The sequence below is a fragment of the Diplotaxodon limnothrissa genome, linkage group LG1 (genome assembly GCF_057381915.1).
Source record: "Diplotaxodon limnothrissa isolate DT_005_m linkage group LG1, D_limnothrissa_male_GT1.1, whole genome shotgun sequence".
Lineage (NCBI taxonomy): Eukaryota > Metazoa > Chordata > Actinopteri > Cichliformes > Cichlidae > Diplotaxodon > Diplotaxodon limnothrissa.
Window position 1 is genome coordinate 18,810,313 of NC_140596.1, and position 23,975 is coordinate 18,834,287.

The window sequence follows — 23,975 nt, forward strand, 5'->3', positions numbered from 1 at the left end:
CGTCCTGATAAATTCCCTGACACTGAAAGGCTCTCAGATAATATGAAACAGTCTTCTAAACTCAGTTGCACACACTTCTTAAACTGATCATGCTACATTTACACAGGACAAAACTTGTTTGCCTTGTTTCTGTGTCCTTCCTCCGAAATACATTTCCCATTCTGATGTAGTTTGGCAAGTGCGTCAGAAAGCCCTTATTATATGGAATACAGTACAAAGAAAACAGAAATAAAAGCACCGTTATCCATCATCATGTGGACAATTAAATCTGATTTCTGTATACATTAATGTCATTAAATGCCTCCCACTTTACCAACTTTACTTTTTGACTGGTGGGTTTATAGCTATGCTGCTTAAATTAGCAATTACAATCATTAGCAGTTACAGTATGAAAACATTCTCCTAAATAAATAAATAAATAAATAAATAAATAAATAAAGACCTTTAATTATCATTCTCTGCTGAGCTGCCATAAAATCTCCCTTTTCCTGGAAAAGGAAAAAAAAAAAAAAAGAAAAAAAAAACTCCATAGAAACGCTGAAACACCTTTTGTATGTGATACACTGTTCAATAACTGGATTCTTTGTTTCTAACAAAAAAATGATGGTGAACAAAGAGCAGTTTCAACAAAGCTCTGTTCCGATTACAGCAGGAACAAGCCCTATGGCAGACTCGAGGCACAAGGACTGACTTGGGTTACAGCAACTACAGCTGGCTGCAGGCCCAAGGCCAACACACAATCAGTATTCAGACCCACAGCTGGCAGAACAATCAGCTTTGTCTAAAACCTAAACTGCTTCACTCAGACATGATATTGTCGTCCTCAAACTCGAGGAATACTCGCTGGCTGGTCTCTGAACAACCACCTTCTCTGTTCATTCTTTAGTCTATTGATGGTTTACCAGTTAACAAACAATCAGACCCACAGGTCAAAGTGTCTGCTTATGTTTGCAGAGGAAAGTGAAGTAAGGAATGTGAGGTAAATTGTCCTGAGAGATCAACGTAAGGTCTGGAAAAGTATTCACAAGGTTACTGTTAGCAGGCGTTTTATCCATTGCTGTGCAGTGAATTCTTTTGAGGTCACATGTTTAGTCAGTCCTGTGTACGGATACAGATGGGCTATTAACAAAGCATTCATATCAACTTGTGTCATACATGAAGCACACTTTCACCCAACAAAAAGCCTAAATTCAGTTTAGTTAAGCTTGAGTCATAAACAGTAAGATAGTAGCAGCAAGATTTGTGGTGGAGATTCTGTGAAAGGCTCGTAGCTGCCGAGAATTTAAGGATCTCTCAGCTGGTTGGTCACACTCTACTGAAAACCAATGTGTCAGTTAGTTATTGGCTTTTGCTCTCAGTCACTCTCCCCGTGGCTACTGTACATGTCTGCTCCAGTTTGTAGCAGCTACCTAAGGCAAGGCAGTGCTGTTACAGTGCTTTTTATTCAAAAACACACCAGTCTGGGATCGAGTGCCAACTGGACACCCTGTGTCCCCTATCACAATTTTCTTCCATATGAATTATATATAAAGTTCAAGGAAATTCCCTGCTGCATGTTTATTAAGTTAATGAATAATTCTGCTAAATTACTGAGATTCCAACTATTGAGCAAAATAATCATGACTATGGTTTTTGTGCTACAGCAGCACTAAAAGCTCACAGGCTCAAATTTATTTATTTTTTTAAGTATCCCTGTAGACTGTCAGTTTAACATTAATCAAGAAATGCAGATTTTGGAAACCGTTCTGATAGAACTGAGAGAAACCTTGGAAAAAGAAACCTCTAGATCACATGGTGTTTTAGATAAACATGACGGTGAATGGTCCTTATTGCTGCTTGTATGCTGCGAGAGAAAGACTGCCTTATGTAGGTGAACAGAGTTGAGCTTTCTGCAGGGAACAGACACTTACAGTTTAACACAACGTTACGCAGTTTCATGCCTGCCCACAGGCTGTTTACACATGCATCTGCACCAACCTCACAGTAGAGCAAGGATAACAGGCAAACACACATCGTGCAGACACAGACACACACAGACACACTCAATTGTTCCAGCAATAAGACAGACACAGGGAGCTGGGTGGCAGGAGATAAGGGCCGAGGTGAGCGAGGGTTGGAAAGAGGTGCAACCAAAAATGAAGTAAACATCAATAGTAAGTGTCTTAGCTGGGCTCTGGGCCACTACGAGCAGCTAGAAGAGCTTAAGCGTGCCTTGGCATAGATTTTGGATATATGGAGCCGCACCAGAGGGATGTTTTTCCACATTCTTTCACAAGAAAATCTTGATGTCGCTGTTAAAAACACTTAACTGAGCTAAATCAGAAAGCATGGCACATACTGTTTGCATTGTCTCACCGTTCCAAGCGTTTGCTGATAACTGTTTGTGTTTCTGCTTTAAATTATGGTGAACTATGTTTCATTTGAAAGCAATTAACTACTACAATCAGCCCCAAACCCCTGTATGTTCGACAAAGCCTTTAAGGTGCTGATTCAGCATTAGCATAGTTTCAATACGTTTGGGCCATGCTGCCACTCTGATTGTATCCCTCTGGCCTCCATACTGATGGTGCCTGCTCCAGGGCCCTGTTGCGTTTTCATCCATGCCCAAGTATAATCTTCTCACCAGTAATCATGGTGAGCCTCAAGTTAAAAAAGCCTCTCAGGCCAGTGGCCCACAAGCAGCAGATTACAGCAAATCAGAAATTAAACCCAGAAAGAAGGCAGGCACTGAGAATGAAGAGAAGCAAGCAGAGACCCTCCAGAGCTAAGAGCTTTGCTGTTTCATTAATGCTGATGAACTTAATTCAATCAATTCTCTGCAAGACGTCACTGTGATGGTAAACAACTCCTAATGCCATCTGCAGATGCCACTGCAAGAAAGTAGTTTTCTTCGCACACTACCTTAATCCTTCTGCAGATTTATCTGGGCTAAAGAAACGCTCGACTTTTAAAGGCCAAATCAATTCAGAGACTTATGTTGTGGATATGACAGGAGTAAGGTTTACTTTAGAAGGCAGCGGCACATTTTCGGAAATATCAAATATCATAAATACCAAAAAGCGAGAGAGAGGGGAAAAATAAAGAAGCTGTTTGATAAAACAAAACCTACAGCCTTTTACATTTAATTGTATCTGCCCTCAGAATTTATGCCTCCAGGCTTAGCAGAGGATGGGAAACAGCTGCAGACTTATCTAGATTTCAGTTGTGAGCTATTACACAGGGAGGTGGACAAATTAATAAACAAGTTCGGTTTTATCTTGACAAAGAAGAACAAGAGGGTGGTTTCAGGGAAGGCCAAGAGTAAATTAAGATCTTATCTGAGTAGAGTTTTACCTGTTGTCATTAAGCTGTGTGTATCGAGGCTGGGGATCTGGATCACCATCGTTCACATCGTAGCTGGCATCCGGGTCCTTAGAAAGGACAGATTGTTTACTGACATTTTTATGAACTTAAAAAGCATGTAAGTGTTAGAAACGTTACTACAGAAAAATAAAAGCACGGCACCACTGCAGAATTAATTTGAAAATCCTTAGAATAGCCCTCTATTGTAATTGTACAAGTAGAATGGAAAAAAAACAAAACCTTAGCAGGTGCTACTCAGGAAGTGCTACTCACATAGTTCTGCATCAGGTCAGGATGGTTCTTCTCGATTCCATCATCCAAGATTGACACCACCACACCTTTGCCTGTGTAGCCCAACTGCCATGCAACTTTAGCATTCAAGTCATGGCGGTTGCTGTTGTACTGAGGGGCAGAGAGCAATGAAATACACAGAATTTAGCCATGAGAAAAATATCAGTGGGATGACAATCAGTTTTAACCAGATGTGAAAAGGACACCTTTAATAAAAACAAATTAATAAAATAAGAGCAATTTAACATGTTTAGGTGAAGGCTGAGCTTTTTGCAAAGTTGTTTTTTGTTTTTTTTTTTAAACCATGTTTTATTAATACCTGGTAAGCCAGAGATATAGTGAAGTGGAAAATAGCAATGATCATTCAGTATGCTTTTTGATGGGCTTTCAACATTCAGCTTGACCTTTGGTCAAAAGCCACGTCTTGCTTTCAACTACTTCAAAGCCCTTTTTATTTTCAAAGTGCATCATTAAAATATAATGTGTCTAGTGTAGCGTTTACTGTATTTTCCTCTTAAATTTCAAGCCCTTGTGAGTGCAGTATACCAGACAGAATTATTTTTATTCCTCAAGCTTGTACTGCCATTGACACCTTTAAACCATCGACAGGAAAATAAATTAAAACGTAAACGCTGCGATCTGCAATGCTGATTCAGACTGGAAAGGTCTTTTGTGGCTGACACACTTGCTGAATAATAAATCTGAGAGGCATGTCCAAGGTTTCACTTTGGATATTGTTCACCAAATCTTTCCCATCTCTCTTAATTTTAGAATATTTCGAGCAAATGTAGAGCTGAGCATGAGATCTGCCCATGATTTATCAATTGTACAAAAATGAGTCTAATCGGACTTTTTTCCCTCCTTGATAAATATAAGCATTATTAAATATTCATTGTAACAGCAGATGCTGGAAACCCTGCCAACAGACCCACGCACACCCTCCTGTGGTCAGTCTGGTTCAGTTTTAATGAGAATCAGACTTATTTAGTGCATTGAGAGAAGAGCAGCACATTACTGATGCTCACGACCTCTTTGGACAATTGAGTATCACCAATATTATTCAAATCCACCCAATGCATTTTGCATAATGACAACCATTTACTTATTTTCTTCATTTTATTTCTGCAAGGCTGAAACAGACAGAAGTATAATCCTCTTCTGTGCTCTCCAGTGGATTAGCTGGACAAAAGGAATGATTAGAATCATTAGCTGCAGCCCTCGAAAGACACTAAAAGCACTCCCCCAACTTTCACATAAAACATATCTACATGTATCACAGACAGGTTTTTACTAAACAGTTCAACTCTTAAATGCTGTGAACTTGGCACATTTACTTATCAAAGTGCCACTAAATGTTCAAGCACAGTGGAGAACAGAGTGCGTTAAAGCGAAGACATTTTGAACAAGTGGTGAAACAAGCGTGCTTTGCATCACCATGAATAATCTTCTGCCTCAAGCAACCTCACAGTAATTGCAGGAAGAGTGAGGCTGAACAGAAAATCTCCAGAGTTGTTACTGCTGCTTTTAACAGGCCAGTGTATCAGTGGCATTCTTCAAGTCGAATGTGAAAATCAATCGACTGAAAACAAGCGCACTTCGAGATGAATCACCCCTCTCTCACTCCGCTTTTTGCTCTTTGTTGCTGTGCCGTTTATGGACCAAAGTAAACCATCAATTTCAAGAAACATGCCATTCAGAGCTGAGGGGAGCTCGGTGTGCGAAAGTATGCTATTGTTAAAGCTGAGTCCTTTAGGTAAAGTCACACTAGAGTGTCTTGTTCTACAAACAAGCCAGACAAACAGCACCCTCCCCGAAAACACACACAAAAAGTATATTGGATTCATACAGGTTTATTTTCAGACCCTGAGGAAATATCACAGCTCTAAATGTAATTACCTATATTGACTTTAGACAGATAAAAAGCTCTACTAGGCTGCAGCACAGAATTCTTATTTATTATTTATTTATTATTTTTCAAAGACAGACAGAAAAAGAAAAGGAAAAAACCCATGGCCTCTTGTTTATACTTACCAGATACCACTGGTCTCTGAACTTGGGATCTAAAGGCTCTTCAAAAACATCCCTCTTTTTCCTCTGTTTTACCACCTGTTGCTCTGCCCAGGTCACCTAAACAGAGAAAGGACACATTATGAGTTTAACAATGGTGATTCTTGAAAAATAAAATAAAAAACATTTTAACCACACTCAGAAAACAGTACAAGAAATTTAAATGAACTGGCCACGAGTGTCACCATGTCACATAAATTAATAGAGAGTCCTCAGCAGGACAACAGCAGACATGGTGAGATTAGAGGCACAGGAGCACTATGGACTCCTCACTAATGAGACTCAATGAATTCCAGAGCAGCTCAGGACTAATTAAAAATTTCTGTCTCACTTTGCTTGTGGGTGCACCTAGACAAGTATGCAAACCAACAACAGACAAACGGAGGCAGATTTTGAGCCAACGCCAAACAGAACAGTAACCAAGTCTGCACTGGGTTTTCAAAACATGGGAGCTCTATCAGGAATTGTTGACAGAAGCAGAATACAGTGAATATAAGCCTGCCTTTTTACACCCTCTGCAGAATTGTTCTTGCTGTACTGCAAAACGGCTGGTTACACGGGAACAGGAGAGGGGGAAAAATGTGTCAGAGGAGGAAGACAGAGAAGTGCCTGCTGCAAGGACGAGCACCTGATTTGAAGGACGACTAAATCGCAGCACACCCCTCTCCCCGCCTCTACAGATCACTAGAGACACAAGGCTGAGAGAAGCAAGAAGTAAATGAAGGTCACTTCAACAGCTACACTGAAGCAATGCCAGTTCAAAAAGTGACAAAAGGGAGGTATTTCACTTAAGGTATGTACGTGAGGTCAATCTATTCAAGCGGAAATGTTAACATCCAGATTCATCCGGGGTCAACGGGGGTGAAGTGTTACTGTGGCAGTTTACACCAGACTGAAAATAAGCACGCATATTTATTACAAAAAAAAAAAAAAAAAAAAGTGTTACCATACACAGAAAAATAAATGTCTACGCTTACTTCCTTTCCATTTTCAATTCTCTTGAAGTGAGATCAAGGTGGTGCAACATCTCAGACTAAAAGGTTACCATGATTCTCTCTCTCCAAGACTGTTATTTATATCTTAACAGCAAATGTCATGTTCTACACAGAGACAACATAATAAAGTATATTAAATATTGCTTCTCAGCACTGAATCAAATTCTATCAAATCTAAAAAAAAGAAGCCAATCAAACAAACCATTCATTTTGCAAGACTCACACAGCAGGTTATGTCCAGGGCAGCTGTGGCTCAGGGGGTCGAGGGGATTGTCTGCAAACTGGAGGGTTGGTAGTTCTGAATGTTAAAGTATCCTCAGGCAAGATACTGAACCTTGAGTTGCCCAGATGCATCCAAAGAACTTAGACATAGAAAAAACCCCAAAACAAAACAAACAAACTGTACTTTTTAGTGGCCCCCATTTGGCCACCCCTATGTAAAAATTCAGGAGCCATCCCTGCCTGTATCATGTGTGCTATTTGCTAACACTTGATGCTGATCTCTCCTCAATCCAAGCTATGTAGAGTTAGCAGCTTTGTAAAGTCCACCTGACAACCATCTCTTCTCTCTCTCACAACAAAGAGCCAACATTTAGTTTTGCCCTGAGAGAGAAGAAGTACTAGAAGTTGCCTATTGATATGAGCTATTGGCTAATGCTTGTAATTTGACTTAGTAGCAGTTAGTAGATATTTGGTTTTATACCGTTTTTGATCTTAGGTTAGAGAACTGTCTTGCTTTTGTTTTTTGTGTTAGTCTAGTGTTGGGTTGGTTTGAAGCCTTAAAAAAAAAAAAAAAAAAAAAAAAAAAAAAGATGTCTAGAAGCAAATAAACTGCTCATCTCTAGGCAGGAGATTTAACAAGTACCCTAATTACTCCAAAAAGGGCAGATAACAGTACAGTTTAGAGAAATAAAGCCAGCTGATGATATGCAATGTCTCTCAGTCACTCTAATATTGGCTTCCTAAGGAAAAGGGCACAACTGACAAAAAAGGATGTCTACAGTCAGTTGTACATCGTGACCAATTTGTAATTTTCAGTCATAAAAAAAAAAAAAAATGACATTTTCTCCTGCGTCATCACGTGGTTCTATGTGACTTTCCCTTCTTCGTTTTCTGCAATGTTTTTATCACACCTTAATCTTGGTTTCACACCTATGCAGGGTCGGTGGTTGTTGTGCAACATTTCCACAATGATTCTCTTCAAACAGATCAAGATTCTTGGAAGACAGAAAATGTTTGCAAAGTCTGATGCAACACAGGAAATTCTAAAATTTGCAACAGAGGATTTTCACTATAAACATGGTGTGTGGAGTGTATACTACTAGATCTAATCTCATCAATTAATGCAAGTCATAGTTCAAGTGTATGCCTTTGGTGCCCTTGAAAGCTATTCACATACACAAAACCATGCAAAAGCAATATCTGGCATGCCAGAGAAGGCATGCCACCTTTATCAAACTCTATACATTAAAACCAATATAAAATTAATGATCCTTTTAGGGTCTTTTTCATCTTTGCATGACTAAAAGAAAACACTATGTTTGATACAAACAGCAGCCACTGCAGTTTAGAAATCAGTACTTGTCCCATTAGCTGTTAAGTTTGGTTAAAACACAGGGTTAATCTTTCCTATGTTAGTCATAATAGATGACTGCCAAGTCATACACACTCGACTTCCAGCAAACATGCAGAATAGCTTCCCTGCAGTCGTTACAGTTCCTGCTCCTTTCAGCTTCAGGCATCTCAGTGACACCAGTTATTTCCAGCTAATTTGTGCAGTCAGTCATCTTAATGTCACACACAGTTCTTGGAAATGTCCATCAAACTGAACAAAGACATAATTTTCCACTAATTAATGTATTAGAGAGGAGTACTTTAGTTCTAGTCACAAGGAACTGACAGCAGAGATTAGTGGCCCAGGCGTGTCCATAAACTATGCACGCAATGAGGATGCAGAGTTTTAGAAATGCATCTCCCCGCTGACACCTTACATTATTTACCAATCATTTTTAATAGCGTGTCTTTTCTATAAATTGAGCATCTCCATACTTAAGTAAACAGTGAACAGAAATGGTGTAAGTTATATACTTTTTCAAAACCAAACTTGAACAGATTCCTACTTTTTCCTGGAGTGTAGCAAGCATTTCCACTTTCTACCTTTTAAAAAGAGTCTTTTGAAAACCTTCAATAGTCTGTGACAGAACACAAAGTATCTATGAAGTTGTCAAATGGGCACTTTTATTAAAAGCAGGCTTTGAAAATTAAAAACTGTCTATCTCATACGCCCAGACCGGCCAACGCACAACTAATGTTTACAAACAGACTGCCTTGGCTCATGTTTAGGTGGAGAGTCCTATCTCTGCAACACATAGGCTCCCCACCCTTCCCATCTTACCCAACCACTGCTTTGCCCTTCATTATACAAACACAGCATCCTCCCACAGGGACCAAGTTGGAGCCTCAAATGAGGAATCATTCCTGTAAAGGAATACAGTAGAGTGCCATTCGTATCACACCTCAGTCACAATGTCATTTATGTTTACAGAGCTGTTATTATTCTTGACATAAAAAGCCTCAACCAGCCAAACCTATTACAGCAAATCCAGCTTACAGTGCTCTGTGTATGCGCGCATCTTCTTTTTCTTCATTTCATTATTTTGTTGAATAGAAGTAAACTTCCCAAACAAACCAAAAGGAAAAGCACAGACGGCATAAAACGGGAAAGCTGAAGTTGTGGAGGTAGTAGATAGACCCAAGCTTTAAATCTTGAACAGACCCTATTAACAGTGCTCTCAGCTCCGTCGTCATTCTATGAGATCTGGCATAGGTCCAGGTGCTTTTGTAAGTAATTAGATGCTCTTCAAAGAGAGTTTACTGAGCCTTTTGTTCAGGCTTCATCTCAATCAGTTTAAAAGCTGCAGAGGGCCTTGCTAAGATTTAAAATTCCTTTTATTTGAAGCATTTCTGCAATATTTTATGGAAAAACACTTGGGCTGATGCAAATGCAAGTCTGACCTGCCGGTTTTCAAGCTCTAATCAAACTATTCATTACAGGAAAGTTTAAAATGTGTAGCAATACTAATACGTTTGCAAGTTAATGATAATTGTGCAAAGCTCTACTGATAAAATAAACTCATGAATACTAATCTGACCATCGTGAACTAGACTGGAGGACATGAAACTGTAAGGCTCCACTTTCTCTGAGTTGCTGTGGGGGAAAAAAGGATTCAAAAACAGGAAATGGAACACCAGCGTTAAAGGAAATCCCAAAGAGGGAGGTTGACCACTTCTAACATGTACGCAAACAAACCCAGCAGAAGTTGTTCTACTCCCAGTGTGCACCTGTACTGCAGAGATGCAGTGTGTGGCCAGAGATACTTCAAGGCAGATTTCATTTCATTTCTTCCGAGGCAGGAGTAGTTTTGATGCACATAATGATTCTGCAGATGCACCTGTCGAGATTACGGTAGCGGGCATTAAATTTCGAGGTTTACAGAATAGACAGGACACAATTTAAATGCAAATACATTTATATCGTTTCCAGAGACTTGTAAAAAAAAGCTCCTCTTTGCTTTCATACAACTTACGAGGACAGGAACAGTGTTGAGAAGCTGGAGCCAGATTATAAAAGTAGTATTATTCACAGTTATGTATCATGTTTTTTTAGTCAGTTTTTTTCAGTGAAACCCAGTGCACACAGATCACTGTGATCCAGTGTCAGGGAGAAAAAACAAACAAACAAACAAAAACCCATCAGCGTTTAAATGAATAGAATAAAATATATGCAAGTATAATATTATATTCTATATAATATTATAGTTTTTTTCCTTTTCTGCATAATTTAGAATCCACTGCAATCAGCTGGAAGTTATGATTCAACTCTTGATTCCTGCATGTGATTCGGTCTGAAAGTCACCCTAAACTCTCCTGTCACAAAAACAGAAGGTCATTTCCAGCTCCTTCAAAGATTACACAACAACGGGGCAAAAAAATTAACATAAAATACTATAGGAAACCCACTGAGCTGAGCTTAGAGCTGTAATAATTGCTTAATTAATGGATCAAAGGATTATCTCAGGAGGTAAAATGGGTCGCTCATTAATTACAGGGTTGGTGGTTCAGTTCCGGCTCCCTTTTTATGCACCCCTCAGGCCAGACACTGAAACTGGCTTCGGATGGTCACCCCAGCATGTCGCACAATAACCTGCTGCTTTAGCTACATGTGAAGTTGAGGCATGTCATATATCTATAATCCAAATTGATTGGTACACTAGTTGATGTTTGCATTTATGCTTATGGGGTCAGTAATTTAGCAACTTTAGTAGTTAGCAGATACAGACAAAAAGAAAGTTTACTACAAAGCTGCCATGTTTGACGAGTTTTTGTATTTATTTATTTTTTTTATATTGATTTGGTTTTAAGTAGAGATGGCACGATACCACTTTTTAATGTCCGATACCGATATCATAAATTTGGATATCTGCAGATATCGATATGAATCCGATATAGCGCATTTAGTAATCAATAAAACAGTTTTTTATAAATATCTTGCTGCATTTTGTATAAGTTCATACTCGAGTTTTAAAAAAAAACAAGAGATTGAAGCTATTCTGTTATACCTGTATGCAAAAAATACACTCTACCCAAAACATTTTATAGTTCAGCAACACTGATCAATCTAATAAATTTAAACCTACACCGTCCTCCCTATTCTGGTATTTTAAAGAGTACTTAGTGGAAATATTAAGCAACCTAACTAATAGGGTTGCCAACTCCCAGCAAAAATATTAGGGAACCACCCCCGCCCTTAATGGATGTATCCATCCATCCATTCGCTTCCGCTTATCCTTTTCAGGGTCGCTGGAGCCTATCCCAGCTGTCATAGGGCGAGAGGCGGGGTACACCCTGGACAGGTCGCCAGTTTGTCGCAGGGCTAACAATGGATGTAATCAACTTTAATTTAATGCAAGTGTAAAACAAATGCACAGAAATCAATTATTTTTCTACAATATTTAAATAGATTCAACATCTCAGGAAAAAGTACTATAGCTTACTAGGGTGTATATTAGACTTATTAGTTACTATATACAATAATGGATTTCTATACATTTAATCAGTTGGCCACTTTTGTTGTAAGATTCAGATAATTATTTATTTATTAAGTTTTTAAATGACATAAAGGAAAATTTTTATTTGTGCCCCCCTTTCTCTGTTAATGCCCAAACTGGCCCCCGACAAAACTTTGCTAGACCCGCCCCTGCACAGTTACCAGCCGTCAGCTATGTAGAAAAGGATCCTGCTGTTATTTGTCTCTCAGAAACAGTTCATAACTTCCCTTCAACTCATTCATGTCACCTAAAAGGTAAACCTGTTTCTCCATCACCTGTTCAGCTCTGATGATTCAGTAAGAACATCTCCTGGTTTCATCTTCATGTTTCCCTCTTATATCCAAACCGATGTCATGACCAGCAGCTTTTACAGCTGTGGCTCCAGCAAACATCAGCTGATACTAGAAAGTAATATTAAATACATTCTAACAGCTTATCAAGCTTAAACATGCTGCTGTTGTTTATACGCTGTTCTACTCTTTCTGGTGCAAAATGGGTGATAAAATGGGTGATAAACGTCTCTTGTTTGTGATAAACAAACAAGAGACGGGACTTGCGGCAGAAGAGCCGATCAGCTGATCATTGATCAGTTTCATGTTTGAAGTAATAACAGGAGAGGAAGGAGGAGTGAATGAGAGAAGTAGATGCAACTGCACAGCAAAGACAGAATAACTCCAGCTTTGTGTCTTAATTCTAGCTGAAGTACGGGACAAATCGCTTCCTTTTCACCTCAATATGGAACTCCAATGGCCAGTCTAGCTGTGGCTCAATATATCAGTTGTTAAGCTTAACGTGGAAATACTATGCAAACATTCAGGGATGAACTTACACACTTGCTTTACTTCTCTGGGACCGTTTTCGCCAAGATGAATTGCCGCGGTTAGGAAGCATGTAGCGAGGCTCCAAATGCTCCAACAGACCGCCAACAGCCGCTCTATCACGTGACACTTACTGCTCCGATGCACCGATCTGGGATACGCCAAGTAACGTGTTTTGTGAGGTGATTTTGTGATACTTCGGATCAGATTACATTTTTTATTTCTCTCCGATATCCGATCCAGTAATTTAGGTCAGTATCGGACTGATACGTAATATCGGATTGGTCCATCTCTAGTTTTAAGTGTCTATTTTCAAAATGAACGATTTTCTTTTATTTAGAAGCATTAAAAACAATCCTTCAAACATTCTCTTTCTCACTTGCTTTCCCACAGCCATGAATGCTAATTTCACACCCTTCCCTTTGTCCCTTCCAGTGGGGGGTAGGACACTGACTCATTTTCACACTAACCTCAAACTCCTACAAAAAAAGCAAGAAAACACAGACATGTGAATTTACAAATTACATCAGTTAAGGAGGAGGAAGAATCAGGTCGATAGAGAAGTGCATGTTCACCTTCCAAGCCCTTGAGTAAATGAGGGAGAAAAAAAAAAAAAAAAAAGGGGGGGGGGGGGAGAGGAAATTGTTTGGACTGACAAACCAGAACCAGAATAAAGATCTCTTACATTTTTTTTAAGTTAGATTATTATTACAATGCCAAACAATAAAAACAGAATGACTTTAATATTGAACATATGGTAATAAAATGCAAGAAAATCTGCCTGCACAACATAATGGGGTTGTCATCCGTTTTATCAACCTAATTGTTCAATATGTTAAACACGTTTCTTCCCCATTATCCCAGCCCATGTACACTGAACAGCTACTTTATTATTTGGTACACAGTGGTTTGCCTACGGAACTGCTTTAATTCTTCATAGCATCGTTTCAACAAGGTTGCTGGAAACGTTTCTGAGGTTAGACAAAATCAATGTGCAAAACCAACCGAAATTGACACCAAAGCACAGTTTGTTCACGCCAGCAGATGTGATTCTCTTTCGGTTGTGTGGGAAAATCCCAGCCTTTCTGAAATAGTCAGACTGGCCTGACTGACACCAACAATGATCCAAAAGTCACTTAAATGAATTTTCTCCCTCATTATGACGCTCAGTTTAACCTTTGTCTTGATCGTACCGACATGACTAAATGCACCGAGTTGTTGCCATTGGACTTTCTGATTAGGTATTTGTATGAACAAGCAGTTGAAGAGATGTACCTAACAAAATGGTTGGTGAGCCCACACAAGGCACTAATCTTATTAAAAAACAAACAAACAAAAGCACCAGTGCCATTATTTAGGTTTGTGTATGGAAATAAAACTAGTGTAATATTTGTGTTTGTCTTAAAAGCATTTGTTTATCTGTTTATGTTCTTATGAACTTAGCAAGAGTTTATGTTCCCCCATTTCTGACATTTTAGATGACAACCCACAGCAAATGATTTTAAGAGATGGCTTTATATTTGAAAATAAATAAATAAATAAATTTTAAAAAAAAAACTACATCCAAAGTAGGATTTATAAGCTTTAAAAGGAGCCCAGAGAGTGCGGTTTACTAGGTCAAACACAATTCTAAAGCCCGATTCACTACAAAGTTCTTCCAAAATGCCAAAAAATAAACCCCAACACTGCAAAAATCCATCACACAAAGAGCGCTCTAGCATAAAGCAGCAGTTTCAACACTTCACACCTAGTCAGTCACCATTACATTAGAAACCAACAGACTTCCTTTGCATGCATGACTTTAGCACCAAAAACAAATGTCTTACCTTGGGATCGTTTAGTAGACGGACGTGCGTCCCCCTGTGATCCGACAGTGATCTCTTCACCACTGTGCGATGCCGAAAGTGATAATAATCGCCAAATACCTGCAGAGATGAGGAGATATGATCCATTATCACATCAGAGCCATTTAAGTCTCTCTGTAGTCTGATAACAGCTCTTCATATGATAATAGGTTCAATAAAGTATGAAATCACTGTAGTCTCTATCCTTTCATATTCTCGACCAATAAATCAATATTTTCAGGAAGATCACAACTGTGTGTACAGAGCCAGTGCAAAGTCAGGCAACACGCAGCTGGCAGTTAATTTATAAAATACACAGGTATTGGTATGACCTTCAGACCAGTTATAGAAATATTTCATAAATATAAACATATGCTCATATAAAGAGTACACGTGGTTACATAAAATTCTTAAAGAAAAATGCAACATAAAAGATGATTTAAAAAAAACAAAACAAAAAAAAACAAAAAAACAACATGTTTCTATTTACTACAGTCCATCTATAAACCCATTTTGGCCTGGCTTATCTCTCCCATCTTTGCAACCATTTCTCTCCACATTTTGCGGCACCTAATTAGGCTAATGGGCTGCCAGCAATGCATGACACGATGTACTCGCATTGTTTGTGTAAACCTACCGCACCCCACTCATGGTACCACAAACTTGACTTACACATTACTCATTGGGAAATCCTATACGTGACCCATATTCCTCTGTAATCAGTCCATTAATACAGTATGAACCTAGGTTATTAATATTGAGCAGCAGCACACTTGGGAGAACAAGTTGTCTAAGCAAATGAAAAACACTTTACATCACAGCAGAGCAGTTTCAGAGGGAAAGAAACATGGTGGCTTTGTTTTACTTTATTTTTTTAAAAAGGTATATATTTAAAAAAAAAAAAAAGAAAGAAAAGAAGAAGAAAAAAAAAAACACTATAATAACCCATTATCACACTGATCCTTGTTTTCAAAGCCCCGCATTATGAAACGATTCAGTATGTTATAGAAACAATGCAATTAAACATTTTTTAAAAAGGGTTATATTTAGTAATGAAAGTAAAATGTTCTCGGGTGGTGGTAATGAGGCGGTGCCTGTAATTAAGCTTTTTTTTTTTTTAAAGTTTAGTTTGACTTTTTGTTTTCAAAGAAGGATTTCCAAAGCCAGTTTTGAGTGTTAAAAATGTTGATGGGTAGCCTTAATTAGGAGTGGAGAACAACCATATATAATCAATGTGTCTGCCTGAGCCCGTTAGTCACTGCGCGCTACATGGACTGTTGATACAGTCTAATGAGTGATGACTAAATAAACTAACTAAATGAATTAATGGTGAGAATCTACACATCCCAAAAATAAATTAATTGACACTGAATCCAATTTTATAGTCCATTACCAATTTAAATCATCTTTCAATAAAAAGAAACTGACTCAAGGGGGAGGTTTAGCTTGCTTTTGTACTAGTTCTCTACTGGTGTTTTGACTTTCTGATCAATTATTAAAGCAAATGTACTCATCAGTTAGAGCAAAAATTACCAATGAGTTTTGGAGGAAAAAAAATACCCATTTATGTTCCAACTAATCAAACAATCAAAAAATGTATTGAGTAGCAGCTGATTTTCCCCTTCCTTATGTTTCTCCTCAGTTTCCCTGCTTGTTCCCGCTCGGCATTTGTGTGATTTCTCTCCAGCTGCCACTTGCACACTCTTGCACTGATCCACTAATCAACCTCCGGCTGGATACATTCCGGCTCTTCACTCGATTATCTCACACATTGTGCAGTTAGCCAATGTGTTCCAAATACAACGGACAGCTTCTAGTTCAGTTTTTTTCTTGTGCTACCAAGCCTGCCAGCCCTGCCCCCTCTTCCACATCCACTCATAAGCTCAAGGGCCAGCTACGCTCTCCTTCCTGCTCGCTCCACCTTAAGCAGTTTCCTTCCTCATGCTCATCCTGGCAATGGTACTGTACAACAAATTCAGTTCAACTGCTCATTCTGCTGGAGTCCTGCTTTTGGTTCTCATTCGGCTTCTTTATATTCTGAACCGTTAACTAAAACATACTTACACATTTTTTTGTGTGTGTTGTGTGTCCCAGTAGAGATTGGTGTTGAGCTAAGGTAGTGCAACACTCCTCAACTCTAAAACAGATACGGCTCAGCCTACCAACCTCCTCTGCTCCCATTTAATCACAGTAAACAGGCCAATTCAGCCTGGCTGACGCAAAAAGCTCCTGCACACAAAAACCAAAGGACAATAGGGAGGCAATAAGCGAGAGGGAGGACACACTTTACAGTGATATTTAGCTCAGAGGTGGGACTACCAAAACCACAAGTCTCTGTGTGCAAAAATCATTAAAGAACAAGTCTGGATATAAAAGCGGAGAGAACACTGACAACCAAAAGGCATTAGCCGAGCCAACCAACCCTTTTCTGAATAAAAGAATGAAAGCAGGTAGCGTGTCCATTGTGTTTGCCAAGATAAGAGCCTGGGAGGCTGGACACTGATCAAAGACATGGGCAAAGAGTGGCAGGATTCATTAAGCAACCTTAAATAACACCAACATCAGTGAAAAGACTGGCTGAATGGAATAATTGAAACTCATTGCAATGATGGTCAAAGAAGATAAACAAGGTTAAAAACAAAACAAAAGAAAAAGTCACTGTTATCCAACTTGGGAAACCTTTTAATTAAATATATGTGTCTGAAATTTTTATTTCCATAGGTCATAATTATTTCACTTTAAGGCATCTTGTCATCAGATTTTTAGGAAATTTGCAAAGTTATGCCAACCTCCCTGCAAAAAAAGGAAAAACAAAAGAACGCCAATCTGGCCTGTGATTAGTTTTTGGACAAAAACACCTTGCATGCACACACATACTCGAGCAGGGACAAAAAGGTCAATTCCCCTGAAAACATCTCAACTGTTACAAATGTATGCGCACACATACACTCACCCACACTTAACCAAAGGAAATCCATTCCAGTCCTGTTAAATGTCTACCCTGCAGCTTAATCATCATCATCAGGCAATCAGCAACAAATCTTAAGAGCTTGTGTTTAACAATTTATCTCAGGATCACACTGTTTCTGTGGGGTTTTAACTGCTTTCCACTGAGAGAGAAAGGGCCATTTACAGCAAAGACACTCACGTGGAAAACTGATCTGGTCCACAACTTCTGATGCGATAAGCTGGGCACCGCTGGAGCACGACAGACTTAACCAGTGCTCACCTAGTGGCCTGTTACTAAAGTGAGGCATTAATCCATCAACCTCATTAATATGCATAGTAACAGACAGTGGAAAATTACTGTCTGCTGCTTTGTTTGCACGTTGGCTCCCTCCTCAGCTGCCAAATTTACCTTTTGGGCAAAGCACTTATTGAAAGGTTTGGTATCTCATCTCCAGAGGCTGTTGACACAATTATGTTTTACAAAGAGCCAAACAATGTCTGGAGACAAATTGGGAAAGAGGTTTGGGGCTGCAATAAGACGATAGCAAACAGTTTCGGATGCTGTGAACATCGAGCCTGTGGATTTTTGAAAATCCCATTCAAGGGGGAGCCATCATTGTGGTTCAACTATGGACACATCAAACCACCCCACACTTCATTTTCATTTGGATTGCGTTTGATTTAAGAGAATCACAATGTAGGACATTACCATATTTTGCTCGTGCATCAGTGAGCAGAGATAAATTGAAAAAAAATTAGACTTTCATAGGACAAGTAATCATCCTAAAATAGTTCAGCAACTTGTTTATTTAATGAGGCCGAAGTCCAATTACTCGCTGCGGTGAATGGGCAGAACAGGGCACAGATGGCCACAGTGGCAGCTGGATATAACAAACTGTTTCTTAAAAAAAATAAAATAAATGAAATAAAATAAAGACAACAACAGAGTAGACAGACCAACCCGAGCTCCCCGCACACACCTGAAAAATGGGCTTTCACAGCTGGTCTATGTTTCTGCCAAACCGCATTTAGTCATTACATGTTCTCTCCTCATTGTTTGCCCCCTTAATTATTTTCCTAGCACACGGCGTCTCTAGTTACTCATTAACCTTTAGTTTTATTTGGCAACTATGCTATGCATTTACTTAATAAGAACGCAAGCTAAATCATCACCACAATGGCTCAATGGCACTGTTGCCCCACAGGAAGAACAGTGTTTTGAAACCTAGCCACAACAAGGCTGTTTTGTATAAGATTTGTATGTGCTCTGTGTTTGCATAAACTGCCTCCAGTTTTAACCCATCCTATGAGGATCTAAATGCAGACAGCAAACATTTTGCACAAGTTAAAGAAAATTACTCAAAAAAACAAAAACAAACAAAACAAACAAAAAAACAACAACACTTGCTTCAAACTTCAATTTAACATTTTTTGTTTTCTGTTGAAGAGCTGTAAATTAAGCAGTGGGTAATTTGACAAACAAAAAATGTCTAAATTAATATAATACAAACTGGAACAAACTGTTAAACATATGAAGCCTTACAAGGTAAAAGCAAGCTACCTTATTTATCAACAACCAATCCATTCTCAACAAGCTACCGCCCTCATTCCTCAGCTCTGTTTATACTGTAAACAGAGATTATAATTCTTGGCACAGTCGACCATTCAGTCTACACAAACTGTTTTGAAGAACTCTGATTAGCTCATTTAATGTTGAACAAAAAAAAGAAAATGGATTAAATACAGAATTGACATTTCTGTACAGAGGACAGGCTGATATAGGCAGTTTCAATATCTACACTTGAAAGAAAAGAAAATGACCCACAGAGTTAAGAGAGCCTAAGTTTAAGTGCTAATGATTTAATGATTAAGCTCATTTTGTATTATGTGTCTGGATGGGTTAATGTGCAAAACAAAAAGGTCAGGATGCCCTCCTTTAGCAGATGATTAACCTTCTCAGGGGTCTGCCACTTGGCTTTTGTTGGCTAGTTGGGGACCTCTGATGAACCCAAACACCTACATCCACCTGCTGGCAACACAGCAGGTGGATGTTGGCAGATTCTGTTCAGTAATGTAATGCAATACTTGAAATCCTCGTCACATTTTTACTTCTTGTTAACCATTGACTACACAGTAAATGCCAATTTTTTTTGACTAAAATAAATAATATTTACACTGATGCAGTCAAATAAAATACTGATTCTCGCACCTTAAATTTATGGCAAGCCTCTATAATAACAATGCAATAAAACAAAAGAGGCAACTATTGTTTGCCTTCTAAATTACTTAATAAAAAACAAAGAAATATTAGCTCATTATATGCTCCTTTCTTATTGAGTCCCTGCAGAAATGACGGACTCAGCATCTCGGCCACTGCAGCACAACCTCAACTTTATAGAGAGGATGAGCGTGTAAAAAGTTTACAGTGTCATTGCAGGAGTGCTGCAGGGCTGGTAGCTCACGGGTCGATGCATGCTGTTCTCAGATGACTAACTCCTTGCAGTGTCTTTATGGTGCTGTGAAGGTAAAGTCAGAAGCGCAGGACAAGACACATACACAGCTGCTCTAACACCCCAAGTCCCAGCTGCACTGAGTTTGTACAGACTAACATAATCAATTATAGAAAAGCCAATACATCTGAGCAGTAGAAATCCAATCCATCTGTGCAATCGTGTTATGATATATGGAGATATATATGTGTATGTATACACACACACACACACACACACACACACACACACACACCTTTAGGTATTTAGCCCCATTTGTGAATCACATTGTTTCCTCGAGTGTCTCCATGGTCACACATTAAAAACAAATGTCTGAAAAAGTGAAAGGAGAAAAAAAAAATGCCAGAATGTTCTGGCTGAATACTGAAGACTTACTGTGAGACACTGAAAGCTGTCCTCAGGATGAAGTCAGATAACACGCTAAAAATTAGCTCATCCTGAGCACAACTACAACCAGCAGGTGCTGTAGGGAAAATGTCTGAGATACGCATTCATGAAAATATTCTCAGAAATGAAACAAGGTTCATTGGATGATGGCTGACCGCAAAAAAATACCTTCAATTATTAACCTTTATTTAACCACCAAGTAAAAATAATTCAGACTTTTTAAAAGAGCTTTGTGGGTCCAGATAGGCAGCATTGCCATAGCATGGTTTTTGATGCGATGAGTTGTTGAGTTCGAACCCAAGACCTTCCTGCTGTGAGGAAACATTGCCAACCACAGGGTCTTGATATTCATTGTGCTTTAGAAAAAGAGTGAAGTATGCACGCGTCACCATTTCCTGAACTGGGAAATTCATCTACTGAAGGTTTTGATGTACAACCAGCAGTATTCACAAGAAACACAAAGGTAAAGGCAAGTGCAAGATATGAATCATCCACAGCAGATGATTCAGACTAAAATAAATCCGCGTTTGTCCAACAGCCCATTTTTTTGTATTCATTCTGATAGCAGTGGTGGCACTGTAATATTGTTCATTACTCTCCCAGTAACATTTTACTTTCATTAATATTTAAAATTACGTCTAATTTATTTTGCTGTAAACACCTCCCAGGCAGCTACAGTGCATATATACATGCACACTTTTTTTTAAAGCAGTTCACTAATGCAATACAATGTCCCAAGCAGGCATAAAGTGATAGTCTAACTCGAGCAGTCGTCTTGCATTGATCCTTTTAATTGTTAATAACAGAGCAAAGAATTCCCTCAATCTGGACAAAAGATTCAATTAGAAGAGTGCAAACATGCTAAATTACTAATCGAAAAACTTGGCTGATGTGAAAACGTCCCTTCTTGTTAACTGAAAGAACTATACTGAAATAAATATCTATAATGTTAAAAAAATAAATAAAAATAAGGCACATGTGTGATTATGCTCGTAGAACTTCTAACATGATGAACCTCTAATGACAATTGTGCACTCTCTCTTACAGCTGGGAAACAAACTACTTTTCATGATCAGCCTGCTGGAAATCAAAGATTGCCCCATTAGATTTGTATTAACAGTTGAGAGATAATCTCTTTAAACCCATCAACAACTCTCATGCAGATGCCTTGATGAGCTCTTCCTCATTAGTGGACTGTATCCATCACTGGTGTGTGTGTGTGTGTGTGTGTGTGTGTGTGTGTGTGTGTGTGTGTGTGTGTGTGTGTGTGTGTGTGTGTGTGTGTGTGTGTGAGATGAGGTGGGAGCATTGGGGCTGGGGGTGTCTGGAAAGGAAAGACATCTATACAGAGATGGAGGAAATTGGAGAGGGACAGAGAGGAAGCAGGCTTTTATCACAAGGGAGGCAATTCTATCAGTGGGAGGGCAGAGTGTATGATTGCTTCTGACACTGCGAGGGAATACCAAATCTAATCTGAGCTTTCAATCTGTATTAAAAAAAAAAAAAAAAAAAAAAAAAAAAAAAAAAGTACAGAAAACTGACCAAAACAGTTTAAATGGAGAAAATGATGCTCTTTAAAACCAAAAAGATACCAGGGAGTCATTTTGCGCTTCGGGGTTCTTCCTATTTTGCCCCCCTTTTCCAGCAAACTTCTATCTTTTGCGGTTATTTTGGTCTATTTCACAAATAGACAAAAAAATTAAAAGTAGGTTTGAGTGAACAAAATCATACTGAACAAAACAGGTTTAATCTTTTGGTTTTAGAACGGTGGTGATTTTCCTCTTACTAAAACCTTTATTGGTGTCTGCAAAATCTCTATGCAGAAACAAATAATAATCCTGTTATTGTGTAAATACACTGTTGTGGCATTCTGGCTAAATAATTACTTAGAGACTGGAGCTCAAGGTTGCGAAGTTCATGAAAGACAAAAGGCGATACACAGCATTTATTCCGGTTGCAGTGCTAAAACAGTGAGCAACAACACTGCTGCCAAAACAGGAAGTAACTGGTTCTGCTGATACCTTCCTCGTCCCTCAAACATTTTGACATCTGTGCAGCCTTGTGTATTACAGTTTCTTTGAAGAACTACAGCTATAAAGAATGGATCATTACAACAAAATTTCTTTCCTGCTACTACATTGCTGTATAACTTGTTAATGTTCAGCTAAGCTTAACAGTTGGTTGTTTGTGACGATATATGTAGCGGCAGTTCAATGATATTGCCACTTATTTCAAAATAATTTGGTTGTGACAGTCATATTAACACAGTTATAAGGCAGTTGGTAGAGAGCCGCTTTGCAGGCTGTGCTGTACAGGTATACAAGCAGCTCTGCATAAATCACACCATCCTGCTTGCCTTGTTTTTGAATATATAAAGCTCATTGTGCCCGACGCTCCCTACCACAGTAAACAATACTCTGTGCAAGCAGCAGAGCCAAACCACATGACAAACTGCATATGGTCATTACTGTGGAAACAAATGCGTTTCCATTTTTTTCCCCCTTCATTTTTTGCAAAATTATCTAGCCTTATGAAACAGCAACATTTTCATATGATAACTGGCCATGTTCTAATGCAGTATGAAAAATGCCCCAACATGGTTGTAGCGGTTTGTCTGGGTTACCTGAAACATTCTTGATAGCACTCTACATGCAGCAAATGTACACTTTTTAGGAAATGGAGAAAATAATCCGCATGATGGGGTGAAATGTTTTGGGGGGTTTTCCCAGCTCTCAAAAAGGTCGCACCATTTCACATTCATGAAGATTCTCTTCCCCCCTTAACACTGAACAAAGTCAAATCTGACAGTGCTGAGAAGAACAGAAGATGCACCATGAATTCACTGGCAGGTAGTTTGCTTCTCAGCCCCAAAGGCCCCCTGTCAGGAGTGCTGGAATAAAAGCTATTATATAAGGAGACATGAAAGCAGGGTGCAAAAAAATATATATCTTGGATTGGATGCCATTAATATGCACTGATGAATAACCATGAGCGCTGATATTAATTCTGCAATGAGTCAGATTACCGCACTGAATTAAACGATTAGGCTGAAATGTAGGTCTCATCACCTGGTTTCTGTTTTATTTTTATTTCCCTATTTTAAGGTCAGTTTATGATGTACATGCAGAGGTGATGTTCTTTACGGGGAGTTTAACAACTGAATCTGAAGTTAACAGTTGAATCTGAAGTTAACAGTGCTGTTGAATTTCTTCCCACCTTCCCCTCTTCCTTGCTCACACACACAGACTCTCTCACACACTCACTGAAGATGGTGCAAAAGGTGATTGCCAGTGGGACAGGGGCTAATAAGATTTAATTCTGCAGTCTAATTCTATCTCCCCTTTTAACTCACGGAGCAAAGATAGAGCACTCCTGCAAGACAGTAATACCAAACAGGCTCTCCCCCAACCACCACTGATGGACCGCTGGGGCCATGTGAGGAAGCTGCACTCTCTTAATTTCCATCTAAAACATTTCCATCACTGTCCTCTCCCTCCACAGAGGACTGAGCATTTTAGTCTCTGCACCTACCACACCACCACAGGTAGCTGAGCCCTCTGCACTTCAATTTAAAGGAGTGTCATGAGGGTCTCCCCAAGGTGCACAGCAGCTGCATTTTAAGAGTGACTTTGAGGGAAATTGTGAGGTGAAGGCCATTTCTTTA

The 23,975-nt window shown here is 39.0% G+C and overlaps 1 protein-coding gene across 3 annotated transcripts in view; it reads right to left on the bottom strand.

Moving 5' to 3' along the window:
- furina (furin (paired basic amino acid cleaving enzyme) a) overlaps window positions 1-23,975 on the bottom strand; it is an 84,716-nt gene that overhangs the window by 27,579 nt on the left and 33,162 nt on the right. For all 3 annotated transcript variants that reach the window (XM_085373149.1, XM_085373221.1, XM_085373076.1), the window contains exons 3-6: window positions 14,448-14,546; window positions 5,665-5,760; window positions 3,616-3,744; window positions 3,334-3,410 (exon numbers count right to left, since the gene is read on the bottom strand). In XM_085373149.1, coding sequence (XP_085229275.1) covers window positions 3,334-3,410; window positions 3,616-3,744; window positions 5,665-5,760; window positions 14,448-14,546 — 401 coding nt within the window. The remainder of the gene's footprint in view (window positions 1-3,333; window positions 3,411-3,615; window positions 3,745-5,664; window positions 5,761-14,447; window positions 14,547-23,975) is intronic.